Genomic DNA, 15937 nt, shown 5'->3' on the forward strand with positions numbered 1-15937 from the left:
ACAGTTAACCCCTTTAATACCCTTGACCACTAGGGCTAAAGTGATTAACTATTTTAATACATTAAAACTACCAAGGGTAGGATCATCAACCCCTTCAATGCTCTAGACCGGTGGTTCCCAACCACCGGACCGTGGACCAGTACCAAGCTTTTTTTTATTTTTATTTCTATTTAATTGCAGTCTGCAGGGTGTTTTATTTTGAAAAATTACCACTTCCGTCTGTGCCTATTTTCCTCACACTCTAAGCTTTTAAAAGAGTTTGAGCGTTTCTTTCCAACCACAAAAGACCCGGAAACTAGAAGGTAACGGATCCGCAACCCATTTGTGAACAAGCCGGGTGAATCGACCTTGTCTGTGCTGGAAGAAGACCAACTGCTTGAGATCACAAATGATGGTGGCCTTAAAGAGGCTCTGTCACCAGATTTTGCAACCCCTATCTGCTATTGCAGCAGATAGGCGCTACAATGTAGATTACAGTAACGTTTTTATTTTAAAAAAACGAGCATTTTTGGCCAAGTTATGGCCATTTTTGTATTTATGCAAATGAGGCTTGCAAAAGTACAACTGGGCGTGTTTACAGTAAAAGTCCAACTGGGCGTGTATTATGTGCGTACATCGGGGCGTGTTTACTACTTTTACTAGCTGGGCGTTCTGATGAGAAGTATCATCCACTTCTCTACAGAACGCCCAGCTTCTGGCAGTGCAGATCTGTGACGTCACTCACAGGTCCTGCATCGTGTCGGCCACATCGGCACCAGAGGCTACAGTTGATTCTGCAGCAGCATCAGCGTTTGCAGGTAAGTAGCTACATCGATTTACCTGCAAACGCCGATGCTGCTGCAGAATCATCTGTAGCCTCTGGTGCCGATGTGTCCTCGCTCGTCTGACACGATGCAGGACCTGGGGAAGTGACGTCACAGCGTGATCTCTCGAGAACACGGCTGTGTCTGCACTGCCAGAAGCTGGGCGTTCTGAAGAGAAGTGGATGATACTTCTCGTCAGAAAGCCCAGCTAGTAAAAGTAGTAAACACGCCCCGATGTACGCACATAATACACGCCCAGTTGTACTTTTACTATTCAACACGCCCAGTTGTACTTTTGCAAACCTCATTTGCATAAATACAAAAATGGTCATAACTTGGCCAAAAATGCTCGTTTTTAAAAAATAAAAACGTTACTGTAATCTACATTGCAGCGCCTATCTGCTGCAATAGCAGATAGGGGTTGCAAAATCTGGTGACAGAGCCTCTTTAAATGTATGTTTGAGACTTCAGATCTCCCAACGTTCTAGATTAAAGTCAAGCCGGAATATGCTGAGATCGCCACAGAAGCACTGAAAACCCTGCTTCCATTTCCAACATCCTATCTTTGTGAAGCGGGTTTTTCTGCAGTGACAGAAACCAAAACCAGATTACGGAGTAGACTGGACATAAGGAACACACTTCGGGTGTCAATGTCTCCCATCAAACTTGATAGAACCGTCTCTTTGCAGGGAAACAAGCTCAGTGCTCCCACTGATTCTGCATTATGGTGAGTTACATTCTAAATGTAATAATTAAATTATATTAACTATGCACTTCACTGTACTTTGTAATGCGTGTGATTCAACACTCCCCCCCCCCCCTGCCGGTCTGTAGAAAAATCGTCTTGCTTGAAACTGGTCCTTGGTGCAAAAAAGGTTAGGGACCGCTACTCTAGACTACCAGGAATAGAATCATTAAACCCTTCAAAAAATTAGATGACCAAGCATAGATTATCAACTTCTAGACGACCAGGGATCTCTATATTAAACCATTTAATACCTTATACAGTACCACCGGAGAGGTTACCATTAAACTGGTTAATACCCTAGACCACCAGGCATGTTACTATTAACCCCTAGACTAGCTGTGTCAGTATTTTTCAGGCACTTGAAAAAAAAAAATCACATTGAAAGCAAGAAGATCCATTTAGATGTCAGTCTACATTGAGACTATTGATCTATTATATCAAAGATTTGATTTACAGGTCAAGTATTAAATAAAGGCTTACAGTAAATGTTCCAAAGTAAATGTTCTAAATTTTATGTACTGCATGATTCTGCCTAAGTGGATCAACTATTAATAACAAGGGCGAGAAAGACAATGGTGAATTTGGCGTTGGAGACGTATTATCCTTCACATAAAGCACAAGACGGTCTGGACATATTATTACGAAAATACCAAATTCATTGGAAAAGACGATTATACTTGCAGGAGTTTAAAGGGAACCTGTCACCAGCATTTCACCTATTGAACTTTACTTATCCCTCACTGGCCGCTGCTATCAAAAGTTCATTGCCATTATCCCCTCTCCTAAACTCCTCCTCCAAAAGTAAATAACGGTCTGCAAACATTTTGCGCCTTTTATCGTAATAATCCGGTGTCCCTTTGTGCGCACACCCCAGAAGAGGACATCAATGAACAAGCGCAGGATTTTGTGTGCTGTGGGAAGGCGAGGAGCTGTCAATCAAAAGTAAGGAGGCGGGGTAAACTCGGAAAGACTTGAGGAATGAAGATTTGACTCTTTTTAAACGAAGATATGACTCTTTTATGCTCATTAGCATAACGTGTGGGAAAACTAAAAAACGGAATACTAAAGATACAGAGCCGACTGAGAAGACAATTATAGGTTACATAGAAATGATTTTTCAACCACTACCACCAGGTATTGCTGGTTTAATAGGTGAAATGCTGGTGACAGGTTTCCTTTAAGATGGACAAAAAGAAATAAGAAAAGGCACAAAAGGGGCAATCACATGCATAATAACCACGCCATTGAAAGCTATTGAAAAGTTGAAGACCCAAAGCAAAGACGGGACATTTTGGAGAAAAACTATTAATATGATTTAAAAATGGATTTGACAGGTAAAAAATGTCGTGATAGACTCGCAGCAGAGCTTCCTGATTACATTCGCAAACCATACAAAACTGACACATCTCAGTAATAATAAATCAGAAGAAATGATGTTCTAAGCAGCCTTTCAAAAAATGTTACTGTCAGGACCTTCTAATAATTGGCTTCAACTCAGGCTGTGCGGAAATCAATTTTATTCTTGTATAGACCTACATACATTGTTATTAAACGTCTAGAATGACTCACGATAACAGGGACATGTATTTGAAGGGTAGTTACAAGATAATTTACTGCTGAGCTAGGTAACGCTCAGAGTTTTAAAATGACAATGGTCCTCTCTGGAAATCCTCGAACAATGATGTGGACAATATTGTACACCTTATACTTTAGAGCCATGTTTGCTCAAGATTCCCAGCAGGAAAAGTAGCAGACTTTTTATGCAGACCTTCCTTATTTTATGTTATTTTAAGGCTATATACACCTTTGTAAGCATTTTTTTCTTAATAAATGAATGTATTTAGTATTTTTAAGAAACTTTCAAATACACTTTTATATTTTTTTTAAATACTTAATAAGATACAGCTTCTACACAGTCAAGTCACATTATTATGACCACCATCTAATATCCAGAGTAACCGCCGTGTGCAGCACGGACAGCAGCTAGACGGGCTGGGAGTGACTCAATAAGATGCTGGTATGTTGTCCCAGGTATCTGGAGCCATGCTGCAGCATCCATAGAGCGAACAAGACGATCGAGGTGGTCCCACAGATGCTCAATTGGGTTCAAATCTGGCGAATTAGGGGGCCAGGGAAGTACTTGGATGTCTTGGTCGTGCTCTTCCAACCACTGTCGGACATTTCTAGCCATGTGACATGTCGCATTGTCTTGCTGGAAGACTCCATTTGCCCCAGTGGAGACAAACTGCATGTATGGGTGGACGTGATCTGCAACGATGGATTCATATCCAAATCGGTTCAGAGTGCCTTCCACATGGATGAATGGGCCCAGAGAATGGCATGAAAAAATTCCCCAGACCATAACACTGCAGTGAATATCCATCTGCTTCGGAGCCCCATACGCAGTGGGGTTCGCTGAACTGTTGTTTTAGACACACGTCTGGCAGCCCACTGGTTGATTTTCACAGTGAGCTGCTCCACTGTAGCGTGTCGGTCGGCCCTTGCGCACCTTCGTAGCCAACGTTCACCTCTCACATCATGGCAACGAGTGATATGTGTTCAGACAGCCTATCGCACACCTTATATACCCACCAAGCCAGCCCACGACACGTCACTTCCTTCATGGGCTGCGCACCGCTGACATCGAAAGTAGGAGGTGATATTCAGGAAAACAGCAGCACAGCCACAAAAAATTCTTCAGTGTGAAAGGTTAACTCCCCAAACATGGGTGGTGCACGCAGTAAAGTATCCCAGGTCCCAGGGAGACAATCAATATGCAATCGAAGAAAGGAACTGCAGCACTCAAGATAATCCAAAGAAGTGTATTTGATTTATTCACCAAGCATAAAACCACTTGCAACGTTTCAACCCATGAATGGGTCTTTATCAAGCATGCTGCAGTTCCTTTTTTCGATTGAAAGTAGGAGGTGGCCATAATAATGTTTCTCCACTGTGTATTAATCCTGTATACATCAGAGCCGTATCGTTCTCTCTCAGCTGATTCCGTTAGTACAGCTAAACCGACGGCTCAGTTGACAGAGGTTCCTGCCTGTTACAAACTTAGATGTTATCGATATTAGATGGATCCTGTGTGTCAGATACACGCAGGACTTGCTTTCAGCCAAGCCGTCAGTTCAGCTGAATGACACAGCTTCTATGTATACAGGATACATAGAAGAAGCTGTATCCTAAAAAGATTTTTTTTAAATAAATCTGAATTTAAAAGTTGATTAAAAACACAACATACATTCATTTCATTTAAAAAAAATAAAAAAATTTTTGCTTACAAAGGTGTACATATATGTTATTTTCTATGTGTTACTACTAAATATATTATAATGACATAAAACAACTGTATATACTCGAAAATGGTACAGCAGGATTTCATAATTTCCTAAATTTAACAAAACAATTACTTTTACTGTTTGGATAAACTTTGAATACATTATCTTTTACCTATAGTTAATCATACTAGATGGAAAATGTATTGGCCATGTTGGAAGTGTATCACGATAATTAAAGAGGACCTGTCAGGTCTCCGGCACCTTTTTTTTTTTTTTTAAAGCTCTACATTGTCCTGTTACTCTTTTATTCCTTCTGGAAATGTATAAATAAATTGACAACTCTATGTTACCTTCCCTCTTGTTGATAGTGTGTCCCTGCACAGTCTAAGGCTCCATGAACATGGCCGTGCCCGTAAACATAGTCCGCGATTACGGGAACAGGCCAGCCGCTGGCGGCCACGTACAGCCACTCACATTTTTGGCCCATGCTCCCATACAAAGAATGGGAGCACGGCCCGCAAAAAAACGGACATGTCCTATCTTTTGTGGTAGACTTCTACGGCCCGGATTACGATCCACAATTACGGACGATTATTACGGTTGTGTGCATGGGGCCTAACACTGTAAGAACTGATTGGACAGTCAGGGAGTGCAGGGACATGCCTCATTGACAAGGAGAATGATAACATCTTGTTATCAATTTATTCATACATTTGGAGGAGGAATAACAGAGGAAAGGTACAATGTAGAGTTGTAAGAAAAGATGCCCCAGAAATAAAATTTTAGTGGAAATGCAAGTATTTACTAAAAACGCATGTCGATTTCTTCTGCAGAGCAATTTAGCTGTTACAGCATAATCATTTTTACTATGGTCAGAACATTCTTATGATAACAATACAAAATTGACAAATGTGTATTTAGCTTCAAAAATGATGTGAGCAATTACAATTCCTGAACAGAGCAGCAGAATATGTTGGCGCTGTACAAGCAATGGAAAAAAAAGTTATTAAATAAATGTTCTGATAGAAAAAACTGAAAATTGTTTGGATGATCAGGGAAAAATCATTGCAACTATTTGAGAGACTCTGAATAATTACACAGCAAGGAACCTGAATGTACTCAGTAATTGTCAAAAGAGTTTTGTTTACTCAAAACAGAAATGCATTGATTATTTTGAGTTGTTCGGTAAGCCCTCCGTCACATCTTGTTATTGCCTGACATTGGATGTATACGTTGGGAAGACTCCCAACGTATACCTCCAATGGAGGACTGCAATTTATCCCACTGTATAGGAATAGTGGAATACCTCGCCCGAACAGCCTTCTTGGGCAGGGCACTACCTGATGTTCTGCCGGGGAGTCCAGCCCTGGAGACGCTTCTTCCATCACTGTCAATATATAGACATTAACGTCAGGGGCATTCCCAAGGCCAAAGTATGCGGGCAGAGCGCTTCCGATGCTCTACCCAGGGACTCCAGCATTGGAAAGCTCCTGATATCACTGTCCACATATGGACAGTGATGTCAGGAGCTACCCAACGTATACGTTTAACGTATACCTGTAATGGATGTCATACAGTGGCATCTGTCATCCATAGGCTCCCATGTTAAAAAAAATTTATACCGAACAATATCCGTTTCTTTGCGGGATCCTTCAAGATGGAATAGTGTAGTTAACTGCGCTATTCCATCCTTAATAAAAGAGGTATACTGTGCCATACCAGCCTGGCAGAGGCCAAAAGGACACTCTTTTGGCATCCATCGAGCTAATGGAGCCATATGGACATGTTTATTGTGTATGTCGGAAGCATTCCCGGCATACACAGTAGCAGTAACGTGATGTAAAGGGGGCCGAATGGAGCAACTGCAGAATATGCCTTACAATTTTCAGCTTGTGTTACTCTTTTTTGTCAGTGACCTTAATATCACATACTTTTCTTTGAAGATCAATGTGAGAAGTATATAAAATGATCAGAAGCGCAGAATTTTTTAAGAAGCTCATTAAAACACAGACAATAAATTCTGCGGCACATTGACTAAATGGTGCCATTTTCACATGTTTTCAGAATCACCTAAAATCTCCTTTTTTTCTTTAAACACAGTTTTATAGTTTATATCCACATGAAGTGAGTAATTTGACAAATACTTTGTTTTGCTGTATCGATCCCGAGTTACAGCATGTGTATAGCCTATCTTCATTCAGATCAGTATTCTGTATCCTGCTGTTTGTTTTTCTCAGCAGTCCCTGTTTGTTCACGGTTTTGGAGTCAGTAGAAATCTGAATGTAGTTCTGGGCTATAGTATATGCTGGAACATAAGATCAGTAATGTAATTCAGTACTACCAGTGTTTTACAAATGTATTGTATTTGAAAAAGTCAACTTTTTAAAAATTATTTTATTTTAAAAAAGTTGTGATTTTTGTTTTTCATATTAGAAATCTTAAACAATGTTCTTCTTATTCATTTTCAGTTGCTGTGTTTCAGAACTCCATGAAAAATTTTGCTAAATATTAGAAAGATCACAATGGCGTCACTTACAGATACTAATCTTGCAGCTAAATCGGTAACTATTACCCAAGTTACTGAAATAATTGCTTGTAAATGAATATAAAAATATGAAAATACAATTCATGACTTCTTTCAAATCTTTAAGAAGTATATGGGGTATTTTTTTATTTTGTTATAAAGTTTATAAGAGAACAAAGACACTACGAACAGGTAATAAAACCATTTTATGGAATGAACCAATATTCATAAGAATTTAGACCTGCACCCCACCCACTCCCCCCATACAAAGGAAAAAAATTGCCGCCTATATGATCGCACAGAGCAGATTGCTGCTTGGTTTATTTAAAAGGGTTATCCGGGATATTAAAATTTATGGCCAATCCTTAGGATAGGCAACAAATATTAGAACGATAGTGAAGAGACTCTCGGGTTCCTGTGGATCAGCTGTTTGAAGGGGCCGCGGCACTCATATAAGAGCTGCAGCCTCCTTATTGTTTACATCGGTTTAATTCCTGTTAGTACTTTTAAGTCAATGCGAGAGTGCTGCCATACCTTGCACAGTGACTACAAAAGTATGAACAGGAATGAAACCAATGTAAAGACTGCAGAGGCTGTAGTGCTCATACGAGCGCCGCGCTCCCTTCAAGCACCTGACTGTCGGGGGTGCCGACAGCTGAACCCCCATCGATCTAGGGATAGGCCATCAGTTTTAAAATCCTAGTGCCTGCGTGGATGCCAAAACATGTGGACATTTGCATGTGAGTGAATGCCTGAGTATGTGTTAGTCTGATCAGTTGAGCATGAGTGTGCATGTGTCCGAGGGAGAGTGAGTTCCCACGGCTAGGGCAACACAGCGATTTTAAAGAAAATGTGGCTGTGTTGATTCCAACAAGTTGTCGCAACACAAAAGATGCAAGAAATCCAAGTCACGTTCACTTTCATTACTGCAATGCAGTCAGCGCGACACTGCAATAACACAGCGATTTTTGGCCATGAAACCTGTGTCATGGCCAAAGTCGCCAAGTAGTCCCAGCCTAATTGAGCAAGCACACAATTGCATTCATTTGTGAATGTCTGTGTTTAATAAAGGTCCTGACCGAAACAGCAAGTGCATAAAAGAGAGCATGACTGACAGTAAGGAAACCATCTACAATGATCAATGCCAAACATTGATTGGCAGTATTGTTTGGGTGCTGTATAGCCCTATTATTTGGACACTACATGCCAGTTTTGTAAGTGCTGTATAGCAGTTTTATTTTGATATGGTACACAGTATGGCTGTATTATTTTTGAGCTCTTTAAGGCTGGATTTTCACATCACGTATTTGTCCACGGCATCATTTTACACTGTATGTGAACTGAGGCCAGCACTGTTCTTTGGACACGGTATGTGGACACTATTATGTGGTCGCTGTATGGCAGTATTATATTGGCAAGGTATAGCATTATTATTTGGGGAATGTATGGCACTACTATGTGGTCATGACTTTATTACTGGCAGCTGTATGACACTACTGCTGGCATGGCAATATTATAGGTTTTGGATGAGTGGCTAATGTAACTGCGCTTCAATAAGCATAGACAATGCCTTGCAAAAGTATGAATTCCTTTATTTTTCCTGTTGTGTTGTATTACAACCTGTTTTTTGTATTTGATTTTATATATTAGACATGCCATTAATAAAAAAAACAAAAACTGAATAGCTGTGACTGCATATCTTTTCACCCCCTTTGCCATGAACCCCCAAATAAGGTCGGGTCAAACCAATTAACTTCAGAAGTCACATAATTAGTAGAATAAAGTCCCCCTGTGTGCAATCAAAGTGTCCCATGATCGGTCACATGATGTCAGTATAAATACACCTGGTCTGAAAGGCCACTGAGTCTACAACACTACTAAGCAAGATGAAGACCAAGGAGCTCTCCAAAGAGGTCAGAGACAAAATTGTGGAGAAGTATAGATCAGGGTTGGGTTATAAAAAAATATCCCAAACTTAAAACATACCATGGAGAACAATTAAATCCATTATAACAAAATGGGAAGAATATGACACAATTACACATCCGACAAGAGAACGCCACCCACCAAAACAAACTGGGCAAGGAGGGCATTAACCATAAATTCCACAAAGACACCAACGATAACACTGAAGGAGCTCCAAAGATCCACTCAGGAGGTGGAAGTATCTGTATATACGACCACTATAAGCTGTACACTCCACATAGTGGGGCTTTATGGAAGAGTGGCCAGAGAAAAGCCAATCCCCAAAGAAAAACATTCCAAAAAAACACGTTATGAGTTTGCCAAACAGCATGTTTAAATGTTACCTTTTGGCCATTATGGGAAACTCTATGTGTGACACAAACCCAACACTTCCCATCACCCCGAAAACAGCATTCCCACAGTGAAGCGTGGTGGTGGCAGCATCATGCTGGGGGATGTTTTTCATCGTCGGGGACTGAAAAACTGGTCAGGATTGAAAGAAAGATGGATGGCAGTAAATATAGGGCAATTCCTGAGGGAAAACCTGCTTCAGTCTGAGATTAGAGACTGGGACGGAGGTTCACAATCCAGCAGGACAATGACCATAACCATACTGCTAAAGCTGCAATGGAGTGGTTTAAGTGGAACATGTAAATGTCTTGGAATGGCCGAGTCAAAGCCCAGACCTCAATCCAAATGAGAATCTGTGGCATGACTGGAAGACTGCTGTACACCATCACAACCATCTAACTTGTAGGTGTTGGGGCAGTTTTGCCTGGAAGAATGGCCAAACATCCCAGTGTCTAGATGTGCTAAGCTAATAAAGACGAACCCCAAGAGACTTGTATCTGTAATTGCAGCAAAAGGTGGTTCCACAAAGTATTGACTTTCAGGGGGTGAATACTTATGACAGTAAAGTTCTCGGTTTTTTGTCTTAATTATTGTTTGTTTCAAAGTAAAAAAAATAGTTTGTAATTTCAAAGTGGTAGACATGTGTGAATAAAATGGTACAAACCACCCAAAAATCTATTTTAATTCACGGTTGTAATGCAACAAAACAGAAAAAACACAAAGGGGGTGAATACGTTCGTAATGCACTGTATATGAATATAAGCAAATATCCCCCTTCTTGATTAAGAATGTGACCCCTATACATATGAAGTGGTGAAATCTGATCTGTGAAGCTGAAAGCTGAAGTGAAAGCCCTGTTCACACTGAGTTTTTTGACGAGTTTTTTGGGGCAGAAACCACACCAAAAAACTCCTCAAAAACCGACCGAAAATGCCTCCCATTGATTTCAATGGGAGGCAGACGAGTTTTTTTTCCACGAGTAAAAAAAACTCGTCGTGGTAAAAAGAAGCAACATGACCCATCTTGAGGCGGTTTCCTCCTCCAAAACCCCATTTCAATGAGTCAGAAAGAGGAAAAAAAACCCTCGACGAGTGTTTTGACGAGTTTTTGTCAAACCACTGTGCAAAAACCTACTGGAGCAGCTTTTGCAGGAGGAATTTTCCTCCTGCAAAAAACTCTGTGAAAATCTGCTGCACTTGGAGCAACTTCTGTGTATGCTTTTGAATTTTCTTTTTAGTTTTATTTGATTGGAGGGGGGAATTTTACATTTTACCTCAGGCAACTGAAACTCTAGATTCCCCCTGATAAAAACCCAGTATATCAGTAGAAACAAGGAACCGTGCCGCAGTAATGTTACTGATTATCATCAGTTCTTCCACTTCCATGATTATCGGTTCAGCCAACAGAATAAATGTCTCTGGTGTGCGTATACATGTCCATGTGTATGTGATAAACATCAACTCTACATAACTTCATAACGGTTGTAAAATGTCAGTGTGAAATGCAAATGAAAATAAACGGTATTAAATATAATATAAGTCAGTACCAACCATTTCATAGGCATTGAGCATTTTTTTCTGAACATCCGGTGTTGTTCCCAATGATTCCAAATAAGGGTAACTGTCTTTCATGATGAGGTTCACGGAAGGTGTGCTGTCACTATTCACAAGACGTGACGCGAGAGACAGCATGCACTGTTTGAGGCTGGAGCTGGTCGGAAGTCCACAGAGTTCCTTTAGGGACACCAGTGCATTCTAGTGAAGAGCAAATGGAAAACATAATCAACACTAGAACAAAAATAAACCGCACATACTACTTAGGCTTCGGTCACATCTTCGTCAGACGTTTCATCAAAATGATGGAACCCTTGCACAACGGGGACAAACGGAAACCATTGGCACCGGATCCGTCACCATTGAAATCAATGGTCATGGTATCGGAAACCTGTGGTTACCGTTTGTGTCAGTTAGGGCTTCGTTCTGACGGAAAGCTTAGATGGGACGTCGGAACGGAGCCATGACGCAGATGTGAACGAAGCCTTAACAACTGTAGATTCTCATATTTACCTGGGTATTTACCTGTGTATTCCCAACTTATAATGTTATGGATAATCCGTAGAATATACCATGGCATTATGATTGGTGGTTGTCCGACCTTTGAGACTCTCAATCACAGGGGTCTCATCGGCTTATTTCCTTCACTGTGGCGCTCCTGTCTACTCGTTGTGCAGGAAACTCAGCCACAAGTAAATGGGGCGCGCTGTAGTTTCCTGCAAAGCGGATAGCCGAGAGCATCACTGTAGAAGGAAATACTGTGAAGGAGCAGCAAAGCTTAACTAGCACTGCAGACCTATCTTGTACATGATGTGATCGGCACTGTAATGTAGATTACAGCAGTGTTTTTTATTTAGAAAAACTATCATTTTTGACTGAGTTATGACCTACATTAGCTTTATGCTAATGAGTTTCTCAATGGACAACTGGGCGTGTTTTACTATATGACCAAGTCGTCGTTGTACAGAGGAGTGTATGACGCTGACCAATCAGCATCATACACTTCTCTCCATTCATTTACACTGCAGATAGCGATATAGCTATATCGCTATATGCAGTCACATAAACACACTATAACGCTACTCATGTCATGACAATGAATATACATTACCTCCAGCCAGGACGTGATGTGTATTCATTCTCCTGACCACTTCTGTAGCATCTCTGTGAGTTACAGCATAGCAGGTTTAGTCTCGCGAGATTACACTGTAAGCTGCCATTCACAGCGAGATCTCGCTGTGCTGTGCTATAAATCACAGAGACGCTACAGAAAATCACAGAGACGCTACAGAAGTGGTCAGGAGAATGAATACACATCTCGTCCTGGCTGGAGGTAAAGTATATTCATTCTCATGACACATGAGTAGCGTTATAGTGTGTGTTTGTGACTCAATATAGTGATATAGCTATATCGCTATCTGCAGTGTAAATGAATGGAGAGAAGTGTATGACGCTGATTGGTCAGCGTCATACACTCATCTGTACAACGCCCACTTGGTCATATAGTAAAACACGCCCAGTTGTCCATTGAGAAACTCATTAGCATAAAGCTAATATAGGTCATAACTCCGTCAAAAATGATAGTTTTTCTAAATAAAAAACACTGCTGTAATCTACATTATAGTGTCGATCACATCATATACAAGATAGGCCACTTATAATGTGGTGACAGAGCCTCTTTAAATGTGAAAAAACATGTCCTTTTGGCTTAGACATGCACATTTAATTGCTTAATATACTTTTTTGTAAAATTATCGTCCTTTCTACAAAAAGGAGCAATCCCTAGCTAGTAAGAGAAAGTTAGAGCAAACAAATGACCTTGTTATAGATACCTTATATTATTGAGCTATTCAAGGAGGCCATGTGACTTCTTTAGTAGCCCATCAATAAGTCATCAATAGAGAATAACCCAAAAAGTAAGATAGAAAAAAATCTATTTCCATGTTCTCAAAGAGTTTGTCCAGCCCTGCTTTACCCAAAAAGTAACATTGATTTTTTTTTAAATAGAAAATCTTAATAAAATCTGTGTTTAGATTAGATCCATTACCATAGTGAACCGAGGCAGGGATTGGTTAAATTACTGCAGGGGCAGCGTGATTGTCTCAGCATCCAGAATATTATTATTAAAGGGATATTCCCAGAATCCCACCTTAGAAATTTATGGCATATCCATAGCTGGGACCTGCATCTATCCGAAATTTATTATATATCCCATAAATATCATGGTGGGATATACCCTTAAATAATACCAGTATTATTACATTTCTATGGATGCTATATAATTCTGATTTAGCATTGGCAGAATCATATTTCAATGTGTTGCTGATATAATTACAGGCATTAAAAAGCTTATATAAATGAGAAATTACTATTCAATTGGGGAAAATGGAGTAACATGTATCATACACTTGAAGAGAATTACAATGAATTAAAGTGAAGAATATCTTAACTAAAGCGTTGGCTAATCGCCTTATGACAGTTATTCCTCTATTGGTGAGTCCGGACCAGACTCGTTTCCTTCCTGGTAAATCAATCACCTGTAATCTTAGGAGGGCCTTCACTAATATCCAATATGGCGGTATACATTTTCCAAAGGGTGCATTATTGTCTCTAGATGCTTGTAAAGCGTTTGATACGGTGGAATGGGACTTTTTATAAGAGGTACTTCGGTCATTTGCCATTGGGGATAATTTGGTGAAATGGGTAAAAATTGTATATTCCAATCCTAAAGCAAGGATAGGTATGGGTGGAGGTTTTTCTCCCTTTTTTTATTGTCTCGAGTCACTAGACAGGGGTGCCACCTTTCTCTATTGCTGTTTCTCCTGATTATCGAGGTCTTGGCTGTTAATATAAGAAAAGATAGTCGGATAAAAGGCTTTTTGATGGGCGATGCTGAGGAAAAAATATCCTTATATGCTGATGACATGTTATTATTCCTTAGAGATACATCTGATACTGTTCATGTCATTGAAGTATATGAGACCTTTGGCGAGTATGAAGGAGTTACAATCAATTGGGATAAATCATCATTGATGACTTTTGACTCCAAGTATGTATTAAGGGGACAAAAGGCTTCAGATGGTAGACTCTATTCAATACTTGGGCATTAGAATCTCGAGGATAATAACAGATTATGTGCCACAAAATATTCTTCCATTATTTGTTACTTTACGACACATGGTTAGAATCTGGAATAAGATATTACCCCAATATGCGTCACGAATAGCACTAAATAAAATGGTAATTTTACCGTTGGTACTTTACACTTTTGGTAATGTGACATTATGGATATCTAGAACTATTCTTATAACTCTCCAAGCAATTATTCAGGAACTTATTTGGAGAGGCAAGCGGCCCCGTATTACATATAGTAGACTTTGTCGACCAGTTCAGGAGGGGGGTTTTGCACTCCTGGATTTCTCAAAATATTTTTGGGCATCTCAATTGCAACAGCTTTTGTATTGGAAGCACTTGGCTGTCAACAAAATGATATTGCTTAACCCCTTCCCGACATCCGCCATATATATCCGGGGGGAATATGGAGCGAGCTCAGGGCTGAGCCTGCTCCATAGAGTGAGTGTGACGGCCGTGTGTTATAGCCGACGCTTACGGGTAACGAGTGGGATCCCGTTCAAGCGCGATCCCGCTTGTTTAACCCGTTACATGCCGCGGTCAAAAGTGATCGTGGCATTTAAATGACTAAAAACAGGAGTGCGACCCCCTGTAACGTCCCAACAGCCCCCCCGCAGTGAGATCGGGGGGTGCCGTTGGTTGGCATGACAGCCTGGGGGCCTGATTGAAGTCCCCCAGGTCCGCCATCTTTGTACTCCTATGAAGCCCTGCCGGAGACTGTCTGAATCACGATATACTGCAATATATTAGTATTGCAGTATATCGTGCAAGCGATCTGACGATCGCTGGTTAAAGTCCCCTAGGTTGGACAAGTAAAAAACAGTAAAAAAAAGTTTTAACAAATACATTTTTTTTTTTTAATTAAAACCCCCCTTTTCCCATTTTCCCAAAAGCACAATGTAAAAAAATAAAAAGCTAACATAACTGGTATCGACGCATCCGTAAAAGTCTGAACTATTACAATATATAATTATTTAGTCCGCATGGTGAACGCCGTAAAAAATAAAAAATTAAAAACATCAGAATTGCTGTTTTTTGGTCCCTTCATCTCCCACAAAAATCAAAAAGTCTCATGTACACCAATATAAACTACGGCTCGCTCCGCAAAAAATAAGCCCTCATACTTCTAAATCGATGGAAAAATAAAAACGTTATGGCTCTCAGAATATGGCGACAAAACTCAAATTTTATTTTTAACAATCAGTTTTTTTCTTCTAAAAGTAGTAAAACAAAGAAAACTATATAAATTTGGTATCTCTGTAATCGTATTGACCCGCAGAATAAAGTTAACATGCCATTTTTACCATACGGTGAACGCTGTAAAAACAAAACCACCCAAACTATTGAGTCGCTGTTTTTTTCCTATTCCACCCCACTCATAATTTTTTACTCATTTCTCACTACATTATATGGTACAAAAAATGGTGCTGTGAAAATCTACAACTCATCCCGCAAAAAACAAGCCCTCATACGGCAATATTGATGGAAAAATAAAAAAGTTATGGCTTTTGTAATATTGGGAGGAAAAAACAAATGTGAAAATACGAAAAATGGCTGCGGAGGGAAGGGGTTAAGAG

At 40.1% G+C, this 15937-nt stretch overlaps 1 protein-coding gene across 1 annotated transcript in view; it reads right to left on the reverse strand.

The window, feature by feature from the left end:
• PLCL1 (phospholipase C like 1 (inactive)) overlaps window positions 1-15937 on the reverse strand; it is a 293723-nt gene that overhangs the window by 97225 nt on the left and 180561 nt on the right. The window contains exon 3 of the mRNA XM_075829722.1: window positions 11226-11429. Within this exon, the coding sequence (XP_075685837.1) occupies window positions 11226-11429 (204 nt within the window). The remainder of the gene's footprint in view (window positions 1-11225; window positions 11430-15937) is intronic.

This window comes from Rhinoderma darwinii, chromosome 6, assembly GCF_050947455.1.
Source record: "Rhinoderma darwinii isolate aRhiDar2 chromosome 6, aRhiDar2.hap1, whole genome shotgun sequence".
NCBI lineage: Eukaryota > Metazoa > Chordata > Amphibia > Anura > Rhinodermatidae > Rhinoderma > Rhinoderma darwinii.